Genomic DNA, 19,949 nt, shown 5'->3' with positions numbered 1-19,949 from the left:
CTTCTTTCTTCTTCTTTCTTCTTCTTTCTTCTTCTTCTTCTTCTTCTTCTTCTTCTTCTTCTTCTTCTTCTTCTTCTTCTTCTTCTTCTTCTTCTTCTTCTTCTTCTTCTTTAGCTTCTTCTTCGTATTAAGGTAGCCAGCGCCATCATGTTGACGATTAATGCGGCTCTGTAGTATATATTAGGTAGACAGACAAGATGTTTTTGAAGGCTTCCATGTTGGGTGTGTAGACTATAATTTTCGAATTTCGATGAAATAAATAACAATAATGGAATGGAATGGCAGGTTCTCACGAAGCTACAACTATTGTGGATTGGATTTAATTAACAAAGCCAGAAAAAATGGATGTTTTCATTCATCGTTTTTTTTTTTTTTTTTTTTTACAAAGGGGAAGATGAAACGCCCATATACAAAGGGGAAGATGAAACGCCCATATCATGCCACATGTCGTCTTTTAATTAAATAATTTAAGCTTGTGGCCCATAATGTCAAATCAATACAATACTTATAATCAATTATTGCCCGTCTATAATCATCAACTTTCATAACTTCCTGTCCTGTCTTTTGTCTTCCGGTTGGGATACCGTCATAAATTTTGTTGTTATGTGGACGGACACAATTCGGTGGTTTTAAAAGGTTTATGGATCAGTTCCTTTGTTTCACGAAGAATTATTTTGATTTATCTGAAGATTAGAAATTTTTCACAGGTACATCTTATTGTAATAATTAATTTGACACCAGAATATAAGAATGACTTTTATGAATATTTCCTTGCAATACCTGTTTTTTTTTTTCGTACTCGTACCTTCTGGCTTCTGGATTCTTGAAAGAGAACCTGATTTGATAAAAAAAAAAAAAATAAAGATGTGAACTGTTATAGTTATACATATGAGCTTTAAAGCTTTCACATACTGTTATTGACCTAAGACAAAGACAATTGAAACTTGGATAAAAAAGGTGCATATAAGTTTGATTTTGACCTTTTACTTGCGTTTACTTTTAGCATTGTTTTGAATTTTAGATGGAATTTTATTTAGGACTGGAAACCCGAACTGAAACTTCTTGGCTTACTTTTTGTGTGAATTTTTGTAAGATTTTTTAACTGACTTGTTTGCTTCAAACTGATTGAGCCATCAAAACGTTTGGTTTTTGCTTTTTAAATTCATGTTTTAATGGCTTTTTCTAATTAGAGGCTTTTTGTGTGTAAAATTTTTGAGTTGAAAACTCTCCAGTTTGAATTTGAATATTTTAAAGTTGAAGTTGAAAAAAAAAATGAATTACAATAATTTCAATAGAAACTATAATTACAATGTCCATGGAAATGAATTTTATAACCAGAACTATAGAAATAATCCTCATCAGCAACAGGGCAATGATGATTATTACGAGATGGTTTCAGATGACGATGATGAGTGTTTTGCTGAAGATAGAGATAGGAAAGAAAAACGTCAACAGCTCTTGCTTCGAAAGAGTCAGATTATGTCAAATCAGACATCATCCATTGACTTAAACTTTGATCAACTTCCATTTGTTCCCAAATTTTCATCTGAAATCAGAAACACAGTTGAGGCTGCTAAAAAAAGTGAAAATAGTGAAGATTCTAGAACTCCGCTAGTTGGCAACTGGGGTCCTCACCTTTCCAAAATAAATCCAGTCATTCAATCAACTCAGCCTACTAATTGTCCTTATTTTCCAGATAAGTCAGAAACCCCAATAGTGAAACCAATTACATCAAATTCCAACAATAGTGAAAACAATAATAATGATCATATATTTAAAAATAAAATTAATGAATCACAAACCACAAGCACTGTGATCTCACCATTTTTACAACCCAACAGTTCTCTCTTTCAGACAAATCCCTTGTCTTCCAATAACAGTTCTATTCAGCCTGCGGAGAATAATATCAGTAGAAGTAATTTTAAATTTGATCCCACTCTTCCCCCACCTCTAACAAATTTGCTATCAGCATCAACTTTTAATTCTAATTGTGCTGACACACCAGCGGAAATTGAAGCGGTAAATAATAATAATAATATTGATGCTAATAATGTTAGTGTTAGTACAAATGTCAATCCTGCCTCTAGTTGGGCTGATGAAAATGGGGATCCGATTCAAGGGGCTTTTGACAGTATTGATGAGTCTAGTTCTGCATCTGCGCCCTGTGTGAACATTGTTAATAATACAAAGGTGGAGTATGTGTTTCATGTGAAAGAGAAAAAAAGTGGTATTGGCTGTTTCAGTGATAATGATATGGATGGTTCCAATTCTTTTGTGGGAAATGTTAGTGTAAGTGATGTTTGTGGTGAAGGAGGAATTTCTCAAGGACCTGTGATTTCTTCTTTGGTGAATTTAGAACCCCCTAACAACTTAGAAGAGTCCCCGTCATTGATTTCTCAGACTTTGAACATTGTAGATATACAAGATAGTACAGGTTTTAGTGATAAAATCACAGATGAGTATGATCAGAAAAGACTTTACGAAGCTTCAAAAAACAAACAAGAACTTGGTAATCTGCAGGAGAACACTGCTAGTACCAGTTCATCGTCAACCGCAGTTGATAGCAGTAAAGATTTATTTTTATCAAAGAAAAAGACTGAAATGTTTCCTTTTAGAAGGAAGAACTTTATTAACCAGAAGAATCCAGGGGAGGTGACCGCAGATGGGATCTTTGTTGAAAACCAGCCAGGCAAACCTACAGAAGATACAGCTTTAGAGAGGTGAGTAGAATTTTTCATAACATTTTAAAAGAGAGGACTTATCTTTAAGGTAGATATGTTGATGATGTAGTTTTAATTTTAAGTTATTGAGCTTCAAATGTTCTCTCTTGACTATTAACTCTCCAGTTTAGAATGCTTAATAATAGGATTCAATAGTCTGATGTCACATCGCCCAGCAATGAGCAGCTTGATTCTAAACAAAGACAATTGGTACTTTTTATATAAAAGTCAAAACATGATAGATTTATAATGTTTTTTCTCCTCTGGATACACTTATATGCTCGTCTGAGAAGTATGTCAAAAGGGCGTCCGTCATAGAAGTAGTTTAGAACCAGATGCTAAGTTACTATGCGTCATTACAAGGGAAGTGACGTCATGATTGTTGAAGGCTATTCTCCCTTTTTTTTTCTTCTTTTTTCTCTCTTTCTTGGGAAGTTTTCAACTTTTAAAAATTTTGGTTTTACTATTACTATTAGTGCTCAACAACCATTGATCCATCCAGGCTTGAGGCAGGGATTAAAAAAATAAAATTAAAGATCATTGTAATAAGATGATACACAACTGAAAAGACTGGGATGGTGATAACCCACTTTAAGGAATGGGCAATGTGGTATGATGGCTCAGAGTTAGGTGTCTCTTCTTGTCATCAAAGTCAAGTGATGTTAAGCATGGTCTGTCATTGGATGGGTGACAGTGATCGTGGAAAATTCTGGTCCCAATGTTGTGTCCTTGTGTAAGACACTTAACACACGTTACCCAACTATACTCAGATATGAATGAGAACCTGGCCATATGCAGTGACAGATTAATTTGTGAGAGTGTCAGTACAAAAAAAAAGATGCTTAACAGGGGACTTGTATTGTGTTTCCATATATATATAACGGTGATCCTCTGTTTATATGCAATATAATATGTTCATATTTGATTTATTTTAATTTTATGAATGAGTGCTTGGTAAAACTTATTTTCTGTGCCTGTGGCAATTGTTTAGGAACAAAAGGAAGGCCCACAGTATTTAGGTGTGTGCATTTGGGTTGAGGTCAGTCCCAGATATCTCAGCTGGCAGAGCACTCACTTCACACTCAAAGGGACTGAGATTGATATGGGGTGAAGTCAAGAATTTTATTTATTTATAAATTTTAATTTACCAAGTTTTAACTGAACTGTCGGAAAATATTATTTTCTCATTGGATCTGTTTGTAAGCTGGAATCATCACGCCAGTATTGAACCTATAATACCAGTTAATGATTTATGTAAAACATGATGAAAATCTTGCTTTTAGTAAAAAATTTTGTACTGTTGGAAATTCAGCTTTTATGTTAAAGATTTCTTAATTGCTGTATCTGCTTTCTTCCTCAGCCAAGCACTTAATGAGTTATTGCGAGAAGTGAAGCAAGGCGCAGAAAGAGCCAAAAGTTATGGAGCTCTTGGGTGGTCAGTGTTTTTTATGAATTTGTTTTGCTTTGTTTTTTGTTTTGTAAAATCCTCATTTCATAGTCAACATTTGATAATTATGATGTCATCTTTATTTATTCATTCATTTTTATTTTTTTTGTAGACATAATACTAATTTAATGCAATGATCAACTTTTCTGTGATGATTTGAATGCTCACTTGGATACTTAACATGCTTTTAAATATTTTTATTTTAAGATTTTGATTCTAGAGCAATGCCATATTTTCCTTTTTATTCATGAGTCGTAAACAGTACTGGGCTCCTAAAATGAGCAACGAATTTTAAAAATCTACACTGGTGGCTCAGCTATTTATGTTATGTAACAAAGTCAAATGAAATTGAGAAAGTTATAACCAGATGAGTGCACTGACAGTAAAATTTTGGTCCCAGCATTGGTCCTGGGCTAAGCCACTTCACACGCATTACCCCATTAAGTTGCAGTTAGCTGTGACAGTTATTATGAGAATATAGAGTGGTGGTACAAGTAAGATGCCTACTAACAGGCATCTTGAACTGTGTGAAACAAAAATTTGGCCCCATTTGACTTGAAATTAATATTGTTCTGTAAAGTGGATTGAGTATCATAAAACAGTGAATATGTACCATATAAATGTTCATATGTATTTAATTAATTGAAAATAATAATTTTCTTTTGTTAATCTAGGCAGAAGCAGCCTATCCCGGTGGTCAACAAAAGGTTTCTTAGAAACACACTGGTGAGCACACTCCGACAACCATACAAGCCACCGACCAGGGGTGGACGATTCCACAAAGGACTTCATGACAACAGGCATAACAGAAATGATGGTGATGATAGTGACAGCTCTTCCAGTTGTAGCAGGTCTTCAAGGTAAAAAGAAGCCCTACATATAGAGCCAGAGTATATCCTACTACTTTTTAAAAGGACACTAACAAATTCATTGGTATCCTTTGGAAAGGATAGGTGTCTAGTTTATTGCTGTAACAGACCTGGTTACCCAACAACTTGTACTGGACATAGGGGTAAAGGGGTAGGGGGGTTGGGGATGATCCCAGTACCAACGCTACTCTCCATGTCTTGAGTCATGTGCTTTACGAGCTATCTTCAAGTAAGTTGTACAAGGTACTGTGATGTATGTTAACTTACGGTAGGTATTCCAAACCCAAATTTGAAGTTTGAGACAAAGCTAAGGTAGTAAGAGATTTGTACAGAGCTCATAAATTAAACAACAATGCAAAAAACCAGATCAAATTATATTGAAAAACAAAAAAGTTATAGAGTTTCAAAGTTTATTGGACTTAGAAAATTTTTCGACATTTACAGCGATTCAATATTTCATCATTTAAGGATGCTTGTAAATAAAAATTTAGAGCACAAGAAATGACATTGAGCATGTTTTTATAAATGTCAGGGCTATGACAACAGATTATGGCCATTAAAGTTAAGTTCATCATTACAATTTTCAAATTATAGATGCGAAAAGTTTGAGAAAAATCACCAAAAGTGCCAAAAGCATGAACAGAACGCTCCGAAATCGGACATCGGAGCAAATTGGAAAGGGATTATATCAGTAAATATACATTTCACTCTGTCCAAATTACATATATCAATTATATAAGTAACAGAGATGCTATCTAATTTTTTTCAAACAATTTGTTTCTAATATACAGATTTTATGACACCAGGAAGTCGTGAAAAAGTGAAAAATGACGCGTAATCCGAAAAATTCTCGGATTTGCGTTTTTAAGCGTATTTTAAATACGCATAACTTTTGACCATATGGGCCAATAATAATAAATCATATATCAAATTGTTTGTTTCTTCAAGCAGAATACATATACATCAAAATAATTACTTTTTAAACATATTATGGTAACATTTTTATCGATAGAATAAACCCTATCTTTTAAAGTTTTGAAAAATCATAAATTTCAAATATGTCTCATGTTAGGTACGATTTCAAAATTGTCACCCAGAGGTGAAAAAATCTATGAAATATCAATATTTACTTGCTACACATTAAATTTACCTCTTATTGCAAATGGAATACTCCCCACTCCACATCTAAAAGTGATATTAAACTGTCATACAAATGAGCAAAGTCTCCAGTCAAACTCAATGTCTTTTCTTTCAATACAACTTTCCTATACCTTATCTGAGCTTTTAAAATCTGCACTCAATTACAATTACTGTTTTCTGCTAATAGATCATCAATCTCTTCTTTTGTAGTACATGAACCACCCTGGATGACAATTGCATTAATTATGTCTAGATGTTTTTTCCTTATCCTTCAACTCCTTCCACAACTACGACTTAAAAATTGAACACGTCTTCTGGATTCTGCACTGAAGCTGTGGAGCTGTCACGTCTGAACTTGGAAACAAGTTTACAAACCATGTCAAAACCTGGAAAATAAAAAGAAAGATAGAAAAAAGTTATGATACACATGGAATGATCAAATCTGTAGGAAAGGTTATCACTATGCATCTCAAAATAAAAGACCTCGAAAAGTTAGAAGTCTATCTTTCAATAATTGTCATAATTTTCAACCAGTGTGCATTCATCCATTCGCAAGACACATTAAAATAAACCCTTGGGGTGGGAGAAATTAACACAGTTGCGACATGCTAGTTGTTAGTAGCATTCTGAATGAACAAAGTCGTGCTCGTTCCAGAATTTAGTTGTAGTTGTAGTAAGCCAACTCACAATTGCCAATAACTAGCTAGTATTGTGTGTACCTACACAAAGCTTTATCGATTGATTGGTCCTTTCCGCCTTGAGTCTAACGTATTAACCACTCTACCAGGAACTCAGGAAAAACCTTGGACTAATTATAAAATCAGTCTATGCCCCTGCCAAAACAATTATTTAACTTACTGTATCCCAACTAGCATTTGCTTCCTCTTTGAGAAAATGCAACTGAACCAGAGTTTGTTCATGAGGGTGACAACAGGTAGCTCAGGTCTCCTCCATGCGTAGAGAGCATCACCTGGTGGAAGATAAAACAAATTAATCAGATACATATAAATAAGATGTTGCCTTAATTCATTACACATTCTAGAACCATAGTTACGTTAACTGTTGTGGTATTAGTCGTAGTGATGATAGTGATAGTGGCACTGTAGTGTGGGAGTGGTAAATTTTATAGGCTCAATTTTATCTGTTTTGATAACTTGGACTGTACCATTTGATAGAGCATTAAAAGACCTATATTTTGAAATGTGGTTTGTAGAAATGCATGCATAAATAGCGGAGATATCTCAGCTTTGCTAAGGCACGACTCTTTCACTTTCACTCAAAACGAAAGTCAACGGTCACATACACATCACAGAGAAATGAGAATCGAGAAAATGAAACACGATTTCAGCCAGATATCAAAGTCCCTATTTTAAAAAAAAGCATAAGTCAAGCATTTCGTAAGAGAAAACCGTTATACCTAACACTACTACTATAAACAGTCTGCTTTCAGACTATAGGTCATGATAGACACAGATTTTGTTATCAATATCAACATCAAAACATTCAAAGTTTACAAGGGGAATTCCCTTCTGAGATTGTTTTGATACTAAAAAAAAGAACACTTCATTTTTCTTCCCCGCTGACTTTTAAAATATAGAGTGATTTATTTTATCTCAACAAGACAACTTGATAGCTTAATAAACAAAATTTTATTTTAAGATGATAAAATTTACCAAGATGTCATAAAAATAATTAAATAGTAAAAAGAAAAGTCGAGTCGAGGAGGAAAGTTTTTCTCACCTCAACCCGGCTGATACTACAGTCCGGCTTCACCTCTACATTTAGTTTCAAATAATAAATTAAAACATTACATTCAATAAAGTTGACAAGAATATTTAAATACTTACGTATAGTGATAAATGTGTTTTTTCCAGCTGATGATACGTTAGTAGCTGAAGAACATTCCGATAATTCCTTGTCGACCCCGACGGGCAGATCGGCTGATGGAACAGCCATAACAATGGCCGCCGCCGTGTCGTTGGTCGCTGGACTAGTTGCTCAAGTCACGTCAGAAAATATTAATTTACTTTATCATGGGCTTTCCATTGTTTTCAATTTTTGAAAAATATTAAAGAAGGACAATTAATTTATGGAAATGATTCGCGTTTTTTCAAAATCTCCACCGTATTCATGAAGAAAAATCCAGTTTTCGTCTTTACATCGTCTTTACGTACAGAAGAAAGAAAAAAATGAAAATAAACGTGGTATCCCGTTGTAGATAATTTTCTTCCGTTTCCTACGAAAAAAACCGCAAGAAAATCGGTTGAACCACGACAAAAAAAAAAAATTTTTTAGCGAGCCGTGTCATTTTCGAAAGTCGATCTCGGGGAAAAATATTGAAGTAATTCGGAAAATTTCACTTTTTATTTCAATGAATCGTAGATTGCATAATTGTTTTTTTTTAACTTACGTTTATCTTATTTTATAAAGCAGATATTAAATATTACGGTGACATCAATTTGGTTCAGCTCAGATAAAATTGAAGCTGGCGCTGAATTAATTAAAATCTCAAAGTTTTCATTCTCATTCGCTAACCCGGCATTGTCCACCGGAATTAGGGTCGGTTTGGAATACCTACTTACGGTCATTGTGAGTGTCTGTCTGTAATGGTGATGAAGAGGATGTTGTATTTCAATGGAGGGATTGTGTTTGGCAATGATCAAGTCCCTTGGTCCTGCAGGCTGAATGAACAAAGGTCTCAGACAGAAAAAAACTCTGACTTTAAGTATAAACTAAGGTTCGTTTGTCATTCGTAATGTAACATTATATTTGGTTTATTATTATTGTTATTTTCTTCTTTTTCTACAGATCCAGTCGTAGTAGCAGAAGCTACAGCAGCAGTTCCACCAGCAGAAGTCGGAGCAGCAGTGGCAGCAGTAGAGGAAGTCGAAGTCGTTCGAGGTCTGATAGACATCGTCACCGCAGAAAGAAGGGAAAACATCCACAACCATGGCCAGGAGGTGGCCCACCTCACCCAGATGCTTACTATGAGTGGGCCGCTGCCTATGGTTATCCCTGGTTTGATCCGGCAGCAGCTGCTGCAATGTATTATGGAATGGGAGATGGGAGTGGTTACCCACAGATGTACTCGAACGACCCACAGTTTTGGGCCGCATATCGGGATTATTACGGTATCAGGGGTGGGTTTAGAGGGGGTCGAGGTTTCAATCCGAGAGGAGGAGGAAGAGGAGGGTGGGGGAGGGGTAGAGGAAGGGGAGGTAGTAATGAATTCATGGATACTGGTGAGAGGTGGAGCGAGAGACAGAAATTCAGTGATGAAGAGTTCAGCTCTTTGTCCAGGAGTAGAAGCAGAAGTAAAAGTGGTTCACCTGGATCCCAGAGTAAAAGAACTAAACAGTCTCGGAGCCCTGATGGGTCTGGTTCTAACATGGATAGAAAAAGGAGGAGAAGTCGATCTTTGGAAAAACGTGATTTGAGCGGAAAAGATGACAATGGTGAGAGCAGTGGAAAAAAGAAGAGATCGGAAAGTAGAAAAAGTTGTGATTTGAAAAATGATGCTGAAAAACATGACAGTTCTAACAGTTCTAAGATGAAAAGTGATGGCAGTGGTAAGAAGAAAAAGAGTGGGTTGAAGAAGAAGAATAACAAGGGTGATGAAAAGGAATCAAAAGATAATGGTGATAATGATAAGATAATTAAAAAGAAGAAGCACAAGAAAACTAAGAAGCATAAAAAATCAAAAGTTGAGGAAAAAGGAGATGATAAAGGTAAAAGTGGGGGAAAAAATGAGAGGAATAAAGAGGATGCTGGTGAGATAAAAGATGAGGAAAAATATAAAGATGATGGTAATGAGAAGGAAGTGGTTGGTGGTAAAGAGAGGATTGAAAGTTCAGATGTAGCTGGTGAAAAAAAGGCAGAGGCTAAAGTTGTGAAAAAGAAAAAGAAAACAGGATCGAAGAACAGTGATGGAGATGGATCTAAAAAGAAGCTGAAAAAGAAAAGGGACGGAGCTGGTGTAGAGGGAAAGAAGAAGAAGAAAGGAGTGAGTGAGGAAAATATGAAAAATGAAGAGGTGAGTGATAAAAATAAGAATAAGGAAGGGGAGAGTCAAAAGGATCAGAAGAAAGAGGGAAAAAGCGAGGAAGATCCAGAAAGAGAAAGAGAAAATCTGAAAGAGCAGCAGAAAGAAGTGAGTGAGAAAGAGAAGAAAAAGAAAGAAGGGAGTGAGAGAGAGAAGAAAAATGAAGAAATAGATGACGAGAAAAAAGAAGTAAATGAAAAAGAGAAGGGATGGGAAACGGAGCACAGAGGTAAAGATAAATTGGTGGAGGGAAATGGGAGTGAAAAGGGAGACAGTAAGTCTGATGAATTAATTGGTAAATCGAATTCTAGCAAAGATTCTGAGGATAGAAATATAAGGCATGAGGATGTTTACCGCAGAGACAAAGGAGAAGTTGACAGCATCAGAACACGAAATAGAGATGAGAGAGAAAGGGAGCATGATATGGATAGGTCAAGAGATAGAAGAAAAAGACGGTATGACGATTATGAGTATGGAGAAAAAATAAGATATTGCAAAGAGGAGTCAAGAAGATCAGATGGGTACTATAGGGATTCTGAAAGAAATTTTAGTGAAGATAAAGATGGCATTAGAAGGGATAAATATGATGGTTATGCAAAGGATAGAAAAAGGGGAGGAAAAATTGAGGAGATAGAACGGAGACTGAAAGAGAGGAAAGCCAGACAGTTGAGTAATGCGGATGACAAAATGAGGCAAAGAAATGACAATGATGTAAAAATGGATAGAGAAGATGATGTGGAAGGAGAGAAAGAAATTAGGATTGTGAGAAGTTACAGAAATGAAAAAGGAGCAGAAGGAAGCAAAGATATAAATAAAAGCTTTAGTAGAGACAATGAAGCAAAAAGTAGCTGTGCTGTTACAAATTCTGAAACTTTAGAAAAATCCAAATCATACAAAGATGATGACATTAAGCAGAAAAAGAAGAAAACTGTGAAAAGGAAAATAAAGACTAAATTAAAAGATGAAGCTGAAGAAACTGATATGGGCAGTAGTGGTACTAGTCATGACAAAGATAAAGGATCAGAACAAACTGCAGCAAAGAGTGGTAGGGATAGAGATGAGGTAACAAAAATGAAAAAGAAGAAAATTTTGAAGAGAAAGAGTGATGGAGAAACGATACCCAAGAAAATGAAAAAGAAGAAGAAAGTTACTGAGAATAAGTTATCAGGTAAAGATGATGGAACTAATAGTAAAATCTCAGTTAATGATTCTCAGGAAACAGCAGCAGTCGTTTCCATTCCAATTGGTGCTCTGACTTCTTCAACACAGGACGTGAATGACAAGACAGTTTCTACAAAGTTAAATGATTGATTTTATTGATATCTCAACATTGTAGTAGGTAGTTTCACTAAACTCCCAAATTGGATTGTTTATCCAGTTGTCTTGATTATCTGGAGAAGACTTGAATTCAAGGATTGGTCATTGATTAAATTAATAGCAATCGTTGCTGTCAGTGAAATTCCATTCATCCCCTTGATGGAGTTTGAAATCCAAGCAATTGTATTGCCAAATTAGTTTTAAGCATTTCTGGCAGTGAAAGCTGAATGCTAAAATTGATTAGGACTCAGTGTAAGTAAGTTGCTGAAAGTATCTTCACCATTTTTGACCCATCGAGAACCTTATTTCACAGAGAAAAGAGACTCAAGGTAAAGTGGTCCTTCTTTTGACTGCTCAGGCTTTATTTGTACTGGATGCTAATCCCACTCATTTTGAGGTATCACTGAGGGTATTGTGGTTCCTTTTTATAACAAATTTTTGTTGTCATATTGCCTACCCTATTATAACAGTTTTCTATATAGACATCTATGTTGTCTAATGAACTTAAATTGGGGAACAGGCAGAATATATGCATTAAATCGTCCCAACTACAGTAGAACATGAAAGTAACGTACTCGGAAATAGCGAGTAAAATCTAAATCCCCGTTTTTTTCTCTTATTTGAGTCAATAAAATTAGCATGAAAGTAGCGAGTATGAAAAAGAGGTCAACTCGGAAATAACGAGCATTTCCTGCCCCAGCCTAGGACTTCGAACGAAGTAAAGCAAAACAACAGACAAGGGTGATTTAAATATTTTTAGCCTAGCTTCTTTCCTTTTCTTATTTCTCGTTACGAGTAATATTACATAGTAGCCTAGTCTGTAGTAGTACATAGGAGGAGAAACAAATTTGGATGGGGGTTGGGTGTGTGTGTGTGTATTGGGGGTGGGGGTCAATTATTCACTCAATGTGGTGCCACGTGACGCGCGAGGTAAGCACTGGCAGCCAACATGTCAACATGCCTCACTTAGCAGCATCGGTCAGCGACGAACGACACGATCAGCGAGAGAAGGGAGCGTGGAACCATCATTTCAGTGGGTCAGTGATTGAGTGATGCGCTTGCTTACCTCATCAAACATGCCTAGTGCATACAAACACTCTCACACACACACACACACACACACACACACACATGAAATCTTGATGGAAATGGAAGGGGTGGGTTTTAGGGGTGGATCAACTTCAACCCGTGGCCATCATTACGTAGTTAACGAAGGCCGTGTTCAACCCCGCCCCCACCCCACTTTATCCACACACAGTCATTTGCGGCACACACGCACAAAAACACACACACACACACACAAACACACATTGTCTTTCCATCTTTTTTGTACGGCCGAGTGACCTTTTCTGGCAACTCGGGAATAGCGAGAACTCGGAAATAGCGAGTAATCAGGAGTGGAACCGTCGAACTTGCTATTTCCGAGTTCTACTGTATCGGGTGACCTCTGTGGTGACTGGTAATAGTGATAAGGAGGAGTGATGTTGGGATGATTTTTTCTGAGTATTTTTCTTTCTGCTTTGTCTGGCACTGTTTCATATACATCTTTTCAGGTTGTCTAATGAAAGTCGGTTGCTCAGCCTCTTTTTCAATCTGATTCAACCCTCACCTGGAACTGCATATTAATAATTTTAACCCTTTAATATCAAGTCTAAATATCTGTTAAATTATCACTTTAAACTGTTTTCACTAAGGGAGCAGTTTTTAAAAAAATAATTGAGTATGGAATCTGGATTTTGGGGATTTTAATTTTGTTCTTTTTTTAATTTATTTATTTTTTTCAAATTTTGTTTTTTTGTGGGGTGGGAGAGGCAGGATCAGTTTGACTTTGTGTGGACTATGATCATTGTGCCTTTGTTGCATTACTCCAACATGTTCACTACATGGTATTTTGGAACGATGTACAGGCTGCATACACCTTGCTAATTTTTTGTTTTTACAAAATTAGTCCCCATCCCTGAATACTCTATTGCCTCTATCTTTATCCACTCTTGCCCAATGTTTTTATTATGATGCAGGCGAGGGTCCTCAGGGGAAACGCATACCCTTGTGAAGAATGTAAGCATTAAATATTCCTAACTATCTGGTAACCTCTGTGATGTAATTGTACCTTGAGTAAAGCGCTTTGAGCTCGTTTAGTGGATATTGCGCTATTATAAAAGCTCAAGTTTAAAAAAAATAAAAAAAATACAGTAATCAGGTTGAGGTTCGATTCCCATCCCTTTTGAGTGTAGAATTAATTTTTTGGGATGATGTTTTCTTGTATTTTTCTCTATTTTTGTATTTTTTATCTGGCACTGTTCAGGGATGCCCTTTTCCTGGCTAAAGAATGGCTTTTTAAAAATCTTCTGCTATAATTGGTCAGTAAGGGTTAGTTGTTTTTTTTTAAAGTTGAAAGTAATTGTTCTTTAAAGGCAATAATCAAGGGAAAGCTAGATGGATATCATATCCTTCTCTATGGTGTAATGAGTAATGGTGACACCGTTTGATGAAGAAGCTGTGTATACAAAGTATTTTCACAATATGCTCTGTGCAAGAAACGTTTTCAGGCTTGTCAAATTTTAGCAAAGGGCATCCCTGACTGTTTCAAACACACCTTATCAGATTGAAGCTGTTGTGTTCAGTTTTCTACATTGCTTTTTACAATTCAAAGCTTCTGGCAACGTAGTATTCACTTTGAGAGGTGTTGATATTGTTTTGCCAACTACGCATCTAGGTATATATTTTAGTAAGCATATTCACGTAGTTTATTTTGTAACACATGTTTGTACTAGTTACATTTACATGTGTACAGTTTACTTTATACACATATGACATATTCTAATGAATGGTTTGTTTTGGTGGTTATTCTAATGGATGGTTTGTTTACACATTATCTCTGGGCAAGTAAGTTAATTCAATACTGCTTCAATCATAAATTTATTCCCACTATTAGTATTGTTTATTTATTTACTCATTTATTTATTTTTATGTATTTATATGATTTATACTTTTGTGAAATGTAATACTGGATCATAGTTTTTTTGGGGTTTTTTTTTTCTCTGGACAATTTCAACGATTATCATTGAGTAAAGTCTCGATATTTCCTCTCTGCTATCATGACATATTCAGTGGCCGGTTGATATTATAGGGGATAGTCCTATCTTTATTATGACTTTATCTTTGCTAGCTTGTCACAAAGTTGTCAATAAACTTGGTCAGCGGTATGAGTAGGTTCTACTCTTATTATGGTGGTTAATGGATCCAACCAGCTATGTTGTTGTTAAGATTATTATTATTTTTATTTTTAATTATCATAACAAAGTCCATTCCATAAATAAGTTTCCCTCCACGATTCCTCAGAGATAGGAAGGATACTGACACTTAACACAAATTACCTTTATTATATGGTCTATTCAACAAAGCAGCACAAAGTAACTTTATTATATTATGGTCTATTCAACAAAGCAACCCAACTGCCATTTTCGATGCACTTCTCCATTACCATTCTCTGTAATCAGCTCTTTTGTTGCAGAGATAATGTCTCCTGCTGATTCACATCTTTGTCCCCGGTGGTTCTAATTCACTTTCATCTCGGGGGAACAGCCTAAAGTCACAGGGAGCCAGATTTGAAGAATATTGTGGATGCTCCAAAATGTCCCACTCATATTTGTGCAACAGCTCATTCGCCAATTTTGCTATGGACACTGGTGCATTGTCATTATGGAAGATTATACCTTTTTTCAAGAGACCTGGCCATTTCTTTTTGTACATTGTCTCCAAGGGCAGTTACTAGATCTCTGTGTATGTCTGGAATAGACTTACTGAGTAAAAGTGAAAACTTTAATGTTACTCAAACTTCATACCTTTAGAAAGATCCCCTCATTTCCTAAATAGTGATAATGATAATGCATAGCATTTATATAGTGCTTTTTCCCTGTGCAACACAGGACCCAAGCTCTTGAGCATTAATTATGCTGGCGATAATGACTAAACTATCAACAGGGGAAAGGAAGATGATTTTCTATCCATTCATCACTGGTGCTTAAGACCTACAAAAAGGTTAATAGTTGTGCCAAATTTCATTATATTCAAGTAGTTTTGAAGTTATGAGGGGGTGAAACCTATTTATGAATTGGGCCTCGTATTATATATAGTTGTTATTATTAATATCATTATTATTATTATTATTATTATTATTATTATTATTATTATTATTATTATTATTATTCCTCACATGTGGACAGGGACGTCACTCTTGCTGTACGTCTTCTATCCTCCTGTGTTTACTTTTCCATGTTGCTTTTGATTTTGTCTTTGTCATGGTTTGGTCCCTGGGTGGGGTTCCTGGCCTCCCATAATGGGCAGGGTGGCACTTACTGTGTCTTCTGTCCCCATATATTATATCTGTTTTCCAATTTGCTTTCTGTCCTTGTCTTGGAATTAGATTACTAAATTTTGCCTTGGCCCTGGCTATAGTGCTTGGCTGGGAGGGAAACAATCAAATGCATAGTTATTATTTTGGGAGATGATATTTTCTTCCTTGTAAATCATCTCTCTGTTATCTGTTGTTATATCTGTTATTTTCAATGTATAATGTAAGTATTTGAGTGTGTTCCTCAAAGTGGGGACTTGTGCTGGTGTCTGGGTGTGACTTTTAAATGATCTCAAACTAAGTACATTGATGTTGTACTCTTGGAATCTACATCTGTTCCCTATTTGAACCAATTCCCCTTTGTCCTACTTTTCTTAAGCTGGGTGGGGTTCCCTACCTCCACAGAGGGCAGGGAGGTACTTACCGTGTCTTCTATCCCCATATATCTGTTTTCCAACTTGCTTTCTGTCTTTGTCTTGGTGTGAGATTGCTCGATTTTGTCCCGACCCTGGCCGGAGTCCTTGACTGGGAGGGAAACAGTCAAATGCATAGTTATTGTTTTGGGAGATGATATTTTTTTTCCTTGTAAATCATCTCTCTGTTATGTGTTATTTTTAATGTATAATGCAAGCATTTGAGTGTATTCCTCTTTGTTGGATTTTGTGCTTGTGTCTGGATGAGACTTATAGGTGATCTCAAACTAAGTGCATTGGTGGTATGCTCTTGGAATCTACATCTGATCCCTATTTGTTCCAGTTCCCCTATGTCTTACTTTTTCTTGGATGCTTTAATTGTAATTCTAGAACTTTTTACTATCCCATTTTTTCCCTTTTTACTGGCTCTGATATGACCTTAATGTGTTGCAAGCGCCGTAAAACCCTTAAAAACAAAAACAAACTTTTCTTAAGTCCTTTTAATTGTAATTCTAGAATCTTTTTACTACTAATTTTCTTCCTTTTTACTGGCGCTGATATGATCTAACTTAAATGTGTTGCAAGCACAGTAAAACCCTTAAAAACAACATGGTTTGGTCCTTGCCTTGGCTTGGAATTGGGGGGGTGAATCACTCTGATGTATAGTATTATTGTTGATAGTGAGAAATGGTTCTGAAACATTTTGTAAACATTTTAGAATGCCCTTCGTGGTTGGATCCTGTGCTTGTGTCTGGATGAGATCTCTTAAGGCTTAAGGTGATCTCAAAGTTCTGATGGTATGCCTCGGAATCTCCTTATACTGTTCCCTATTTGATCCATTCCCCTTTTGTCTTACTTTTCTTCTCATTTATTTTACCAATTACTGGAGATGGACATGACCTAAATGTTTCGCACAGCAATTGCCGTAAAAGTAAAACCCTTGATTAACTGAAAAACAAAACAATATTTTTTCTCTCTACTTCCCCTGCCTCTTAATTATTATTGTTATTATTATTATTATTAGTTGTTGTTGAAGTTGTTATTTTTATTCAAAAAGACTTCAGATTAAGATGGGGATTATAGAATTCCCAATTGTTTTTTATTATAGAGACGTATTGATTATCTAAATTGCAATGCTTCACCATTATATAAAAGTTTACCCTCAGTCAGGATGACATTTTCGTATCCAGGCTCATCTGTGGTTTGGAGGTCCACCCATGCAAAAATGGACTTGATTTGAATTTTTTTCCAGATTTTTCCCCCCAATCAACACGAGGTGATTGGCTTGGTCTTCATTCGATCTAGCAGAACATGCGTTTTGAAAGGCGACTTGTTATCGAAAGGCTGCAAACTATTGTTTCTCTCCGTTTACGTAAGATTCATCATAGATGTTATTTTATTGATTTTCATTTTCATTTGAGTTGATTTGTATTTTATTATTTTGGTTGAATGATCAGGTGGAGGGTGTTAATGAGATCTGACAGGAAGTGTTGTGTTATAAGTTATAGGCAGTAATCCTCTATTACTCGATTGTTTTCCGAAAGTAACAAACTCAAACAGGCAATTGTTATTTCAATATAATACAGCTGGCCCACCTCCTCAAGATGAAATTATGTCTGAGTAATATGAAAATTGGGTTAAGTTTTGTACTATGATTTACTATATGGAGAATAATGTACTGTCGTTTCATAAAGAGCAAAAATCCAGAATAATTTGTTCCTGATCATCTTAACATTAAATTATTATTTTTGTGGCATCTGTTACATTGCTCTAGTCTCTGTCTCATACTGGATTGAGACGATGGGTTATGCATGAAAAATGAATCGGTCATCATCATTATGTATCATTTTAGTCATTGTATACATGGAATAAAAGGACTTATAAACACATAAGCACCATAAACTATACTTTTTTTTTGTTGTTAATTTTTGTTGTTTTGTTTTGTTTGGCTTATGTGTCATTTTTCATATTTGGAGTGAAAATGTTCTGGGCAAAATGAAAATAATAAATAACGCTTATGCTTCTTTTTCTTTTTGTCAGAGCGCCTTGTGACTAGATGTCCTCGAATTAGTTTCCTGTGTTGGGGTGTGGGTGGGGAAAGGGATCTGGTTTTGGGATGAGACCGTTTCAGATTGGCTTGTGCCCAGTCTGGGGGGGATCTTTTGCTGGGACTGAGATGGAGTCACTCAGTGAGCCCTCAGATGCCCGTTTCTTTTATGGGACAGCGTGGCTTTCTTTGCTTCGTATTCGTACCCAAAAGGTACCGAGTTACTAACTCAGTTAGACTATCCGCCTTGAGTAAGTCACCTAGCCCTATCTCACTCTGCGGCTGACGCTTGGGTTATTCCAGTCTTCCATTGGAATGGACTCTAGACCAATTTCCCCTTGGGGATGAATAAAAGGAATTTTATTATACATATATTTTTTTTTTTTGGTGAGATAATTTTTTAAAAGTAAATCATCTCCCCATAATATTATGTTGTTTATAATATTTATCGGTTAGCTCAAATGTAGAGCATTCGTCTTACAGCAGGGTTCCCGCGGCCTCCTTGATTTTGATTTTACTGAGAAAATCTTGAATTTTGCAAGATCACTACTTCTACAACTAGCGCTACTACAACCACAACATTATCATCAGTAATCACCACCAGTACAACAACCATCACGTCATCATCACTACCATCATTACTACTACAACCACAACACCATCTTCACCACTACCAACATCACTGGCGGTCGGTCTATTGAGCGAAGTTATTTTGTGCCGCCCTATATTTTTCAAATTTAGCAGATACTGCTTTTCGTCTCAATTTTTGCATATGCTGCTTTCTGCTTAACACTCGCACATCTCTCCTGCCTTACTAGCCATGATAGGTACCTGTACCTACTGTACGAAGGTTGTGCGTCATCACAGACGGCTCTCTTTTTCTTGTCCCACGCGAGATGACGTGCAACAATGAGCTGAGGATGGGGCATGGGGGCTACCATGAGCCAAAAAGTCAACAGGCAGCCCAAGTATTTTTATAACAGACTGTTTTCTTCTGTTTTAAAACCACGATTATCCACTTCTCGCCACAAACAACTGATACTCTTTACTGCCAAAATAACTAGGTCAGGCCGGCAAATTTAGTTTTGCACACCTTGGGGTCTGACTTGGGAGAAATCAAAACCATATCAGTTTTATCATTGGAAGAACAGGTTTGTTGTAATCAGACGATACGAATGAAGAAAATGTCAATAAATATATATCTTATGCTATTCGTTTTGCTGAAATGGATTTTAATCATCAATACGAATATTACACAAACCATTCACCGAGTAGAGCCCCATGATGCTATAAATAAAAATTCCGGTCCATTAACCCGACACACACAGCAGTTCAACTTGTAGTTATTGTCTTTGGAGTAGATAAGCAGTGCATTTGGGTTGGATTTTCTATTCCTTCTATTAAAGACTGTTATCACAGTTGATATTTGAAGGAAGAAATTTTATATGACAGTCTAATTGCTGGTGTCATGTTGTTCTTTTTTTTTTTTTTTAATGATATTCACAAATCTCAATGAAAAGACGTGTATCGCAATCCATACCGAAACAACTATGAAAGGATCCATATACTGCAATGATTGGGTGAAATACAATTTTTTTTC

General features: G+C 35.9%; 1 protein-coding gene and 1 long non-coding RNA gene across 6 annotated transcripts; one reads left to right on the top strand and one right to left on the bottom strand.

The window, feature by feature from the left end:
• Positions 1-555: 555 nt before the first annotated feature.
• On the top strand, positions 556-18,209 carry LOC144970672 (uncharacterized). Of its 4 annotated transcripts, none has more exons than XM_078910542.1 (5): positions 556-707; positions 2,357-2,720; positions 4,081-4,155; positions 4,842-5,027; positions 8,985-18,209. In XM_078910542.1, the coding sequence occupies exons 2-5, from the start codon at positions 2,602-2,604 to the stop codon at positions 11,527-11,529; spliced, it is 2,925 nt and encodes a 974-aa protein (XP_078766668.1). In that variant the 5' UTR covers positions 556-707; positions 2,357-2,601; the 3' UTR covers positions 11,530-18,209. The 4 variants fall into 4 exon arrangements, with proteins under 4 accessions (XP_078766668.1, XP_078766670.1, XP_078766671.1 ...); XM_078910544.1 differs by having other exon boundaries at positions 566-957; XM_078910545.1 differs by having other exon boundaries at positions 591-707; positions 2,417-2,720.
• Positions 6,236-8,746, bottom strand: LOC144970673 (uncharacterized). Of its 2 annotated transcripts, XR_013645012.1 has the most exons (3): positions 8,024-8,746; positions 7,035-7,146; positions 6,236-6,562 (listed from the first exon to the last, which is right to left on the bottom strand). It is a non-coding gene; the product is annotated as an uncharacterized LOC144970673 (long non-coding RNA). The 2 variants fall into 2 exon arrangements; XR_013645013.1 differs by lacking the exons at positions 6,236-6,562; positions 8,024-8,746 and adding an exon at positions 7,594-7,711 and having other exon boundaries at positions 6,570-7,146.
• Positions 18,210-19,949: the final 1,740 nt, after the last annotated feature.

This window comes from Berghia stephanieae, chromosome 4, assembly GCF_034508935.2.
Source record: "Berghia stephanieae isolate SIO BIC M18660-M18661 chromosome 4, UCSD_Bste_1.3, whole genome shotgun sequence".
In the NCBI taxonomy this organism is placed as follows: domain Eukaryota; kingdom Metazoa; phylum Mollusca; class Gastropoda; order Nudibranchia; family Aeolidiidae; genus Berghia; species Berghia stephanieae.
This window is presented reverse-complemented; position numbering and strand designations above follow the sequence as displayed.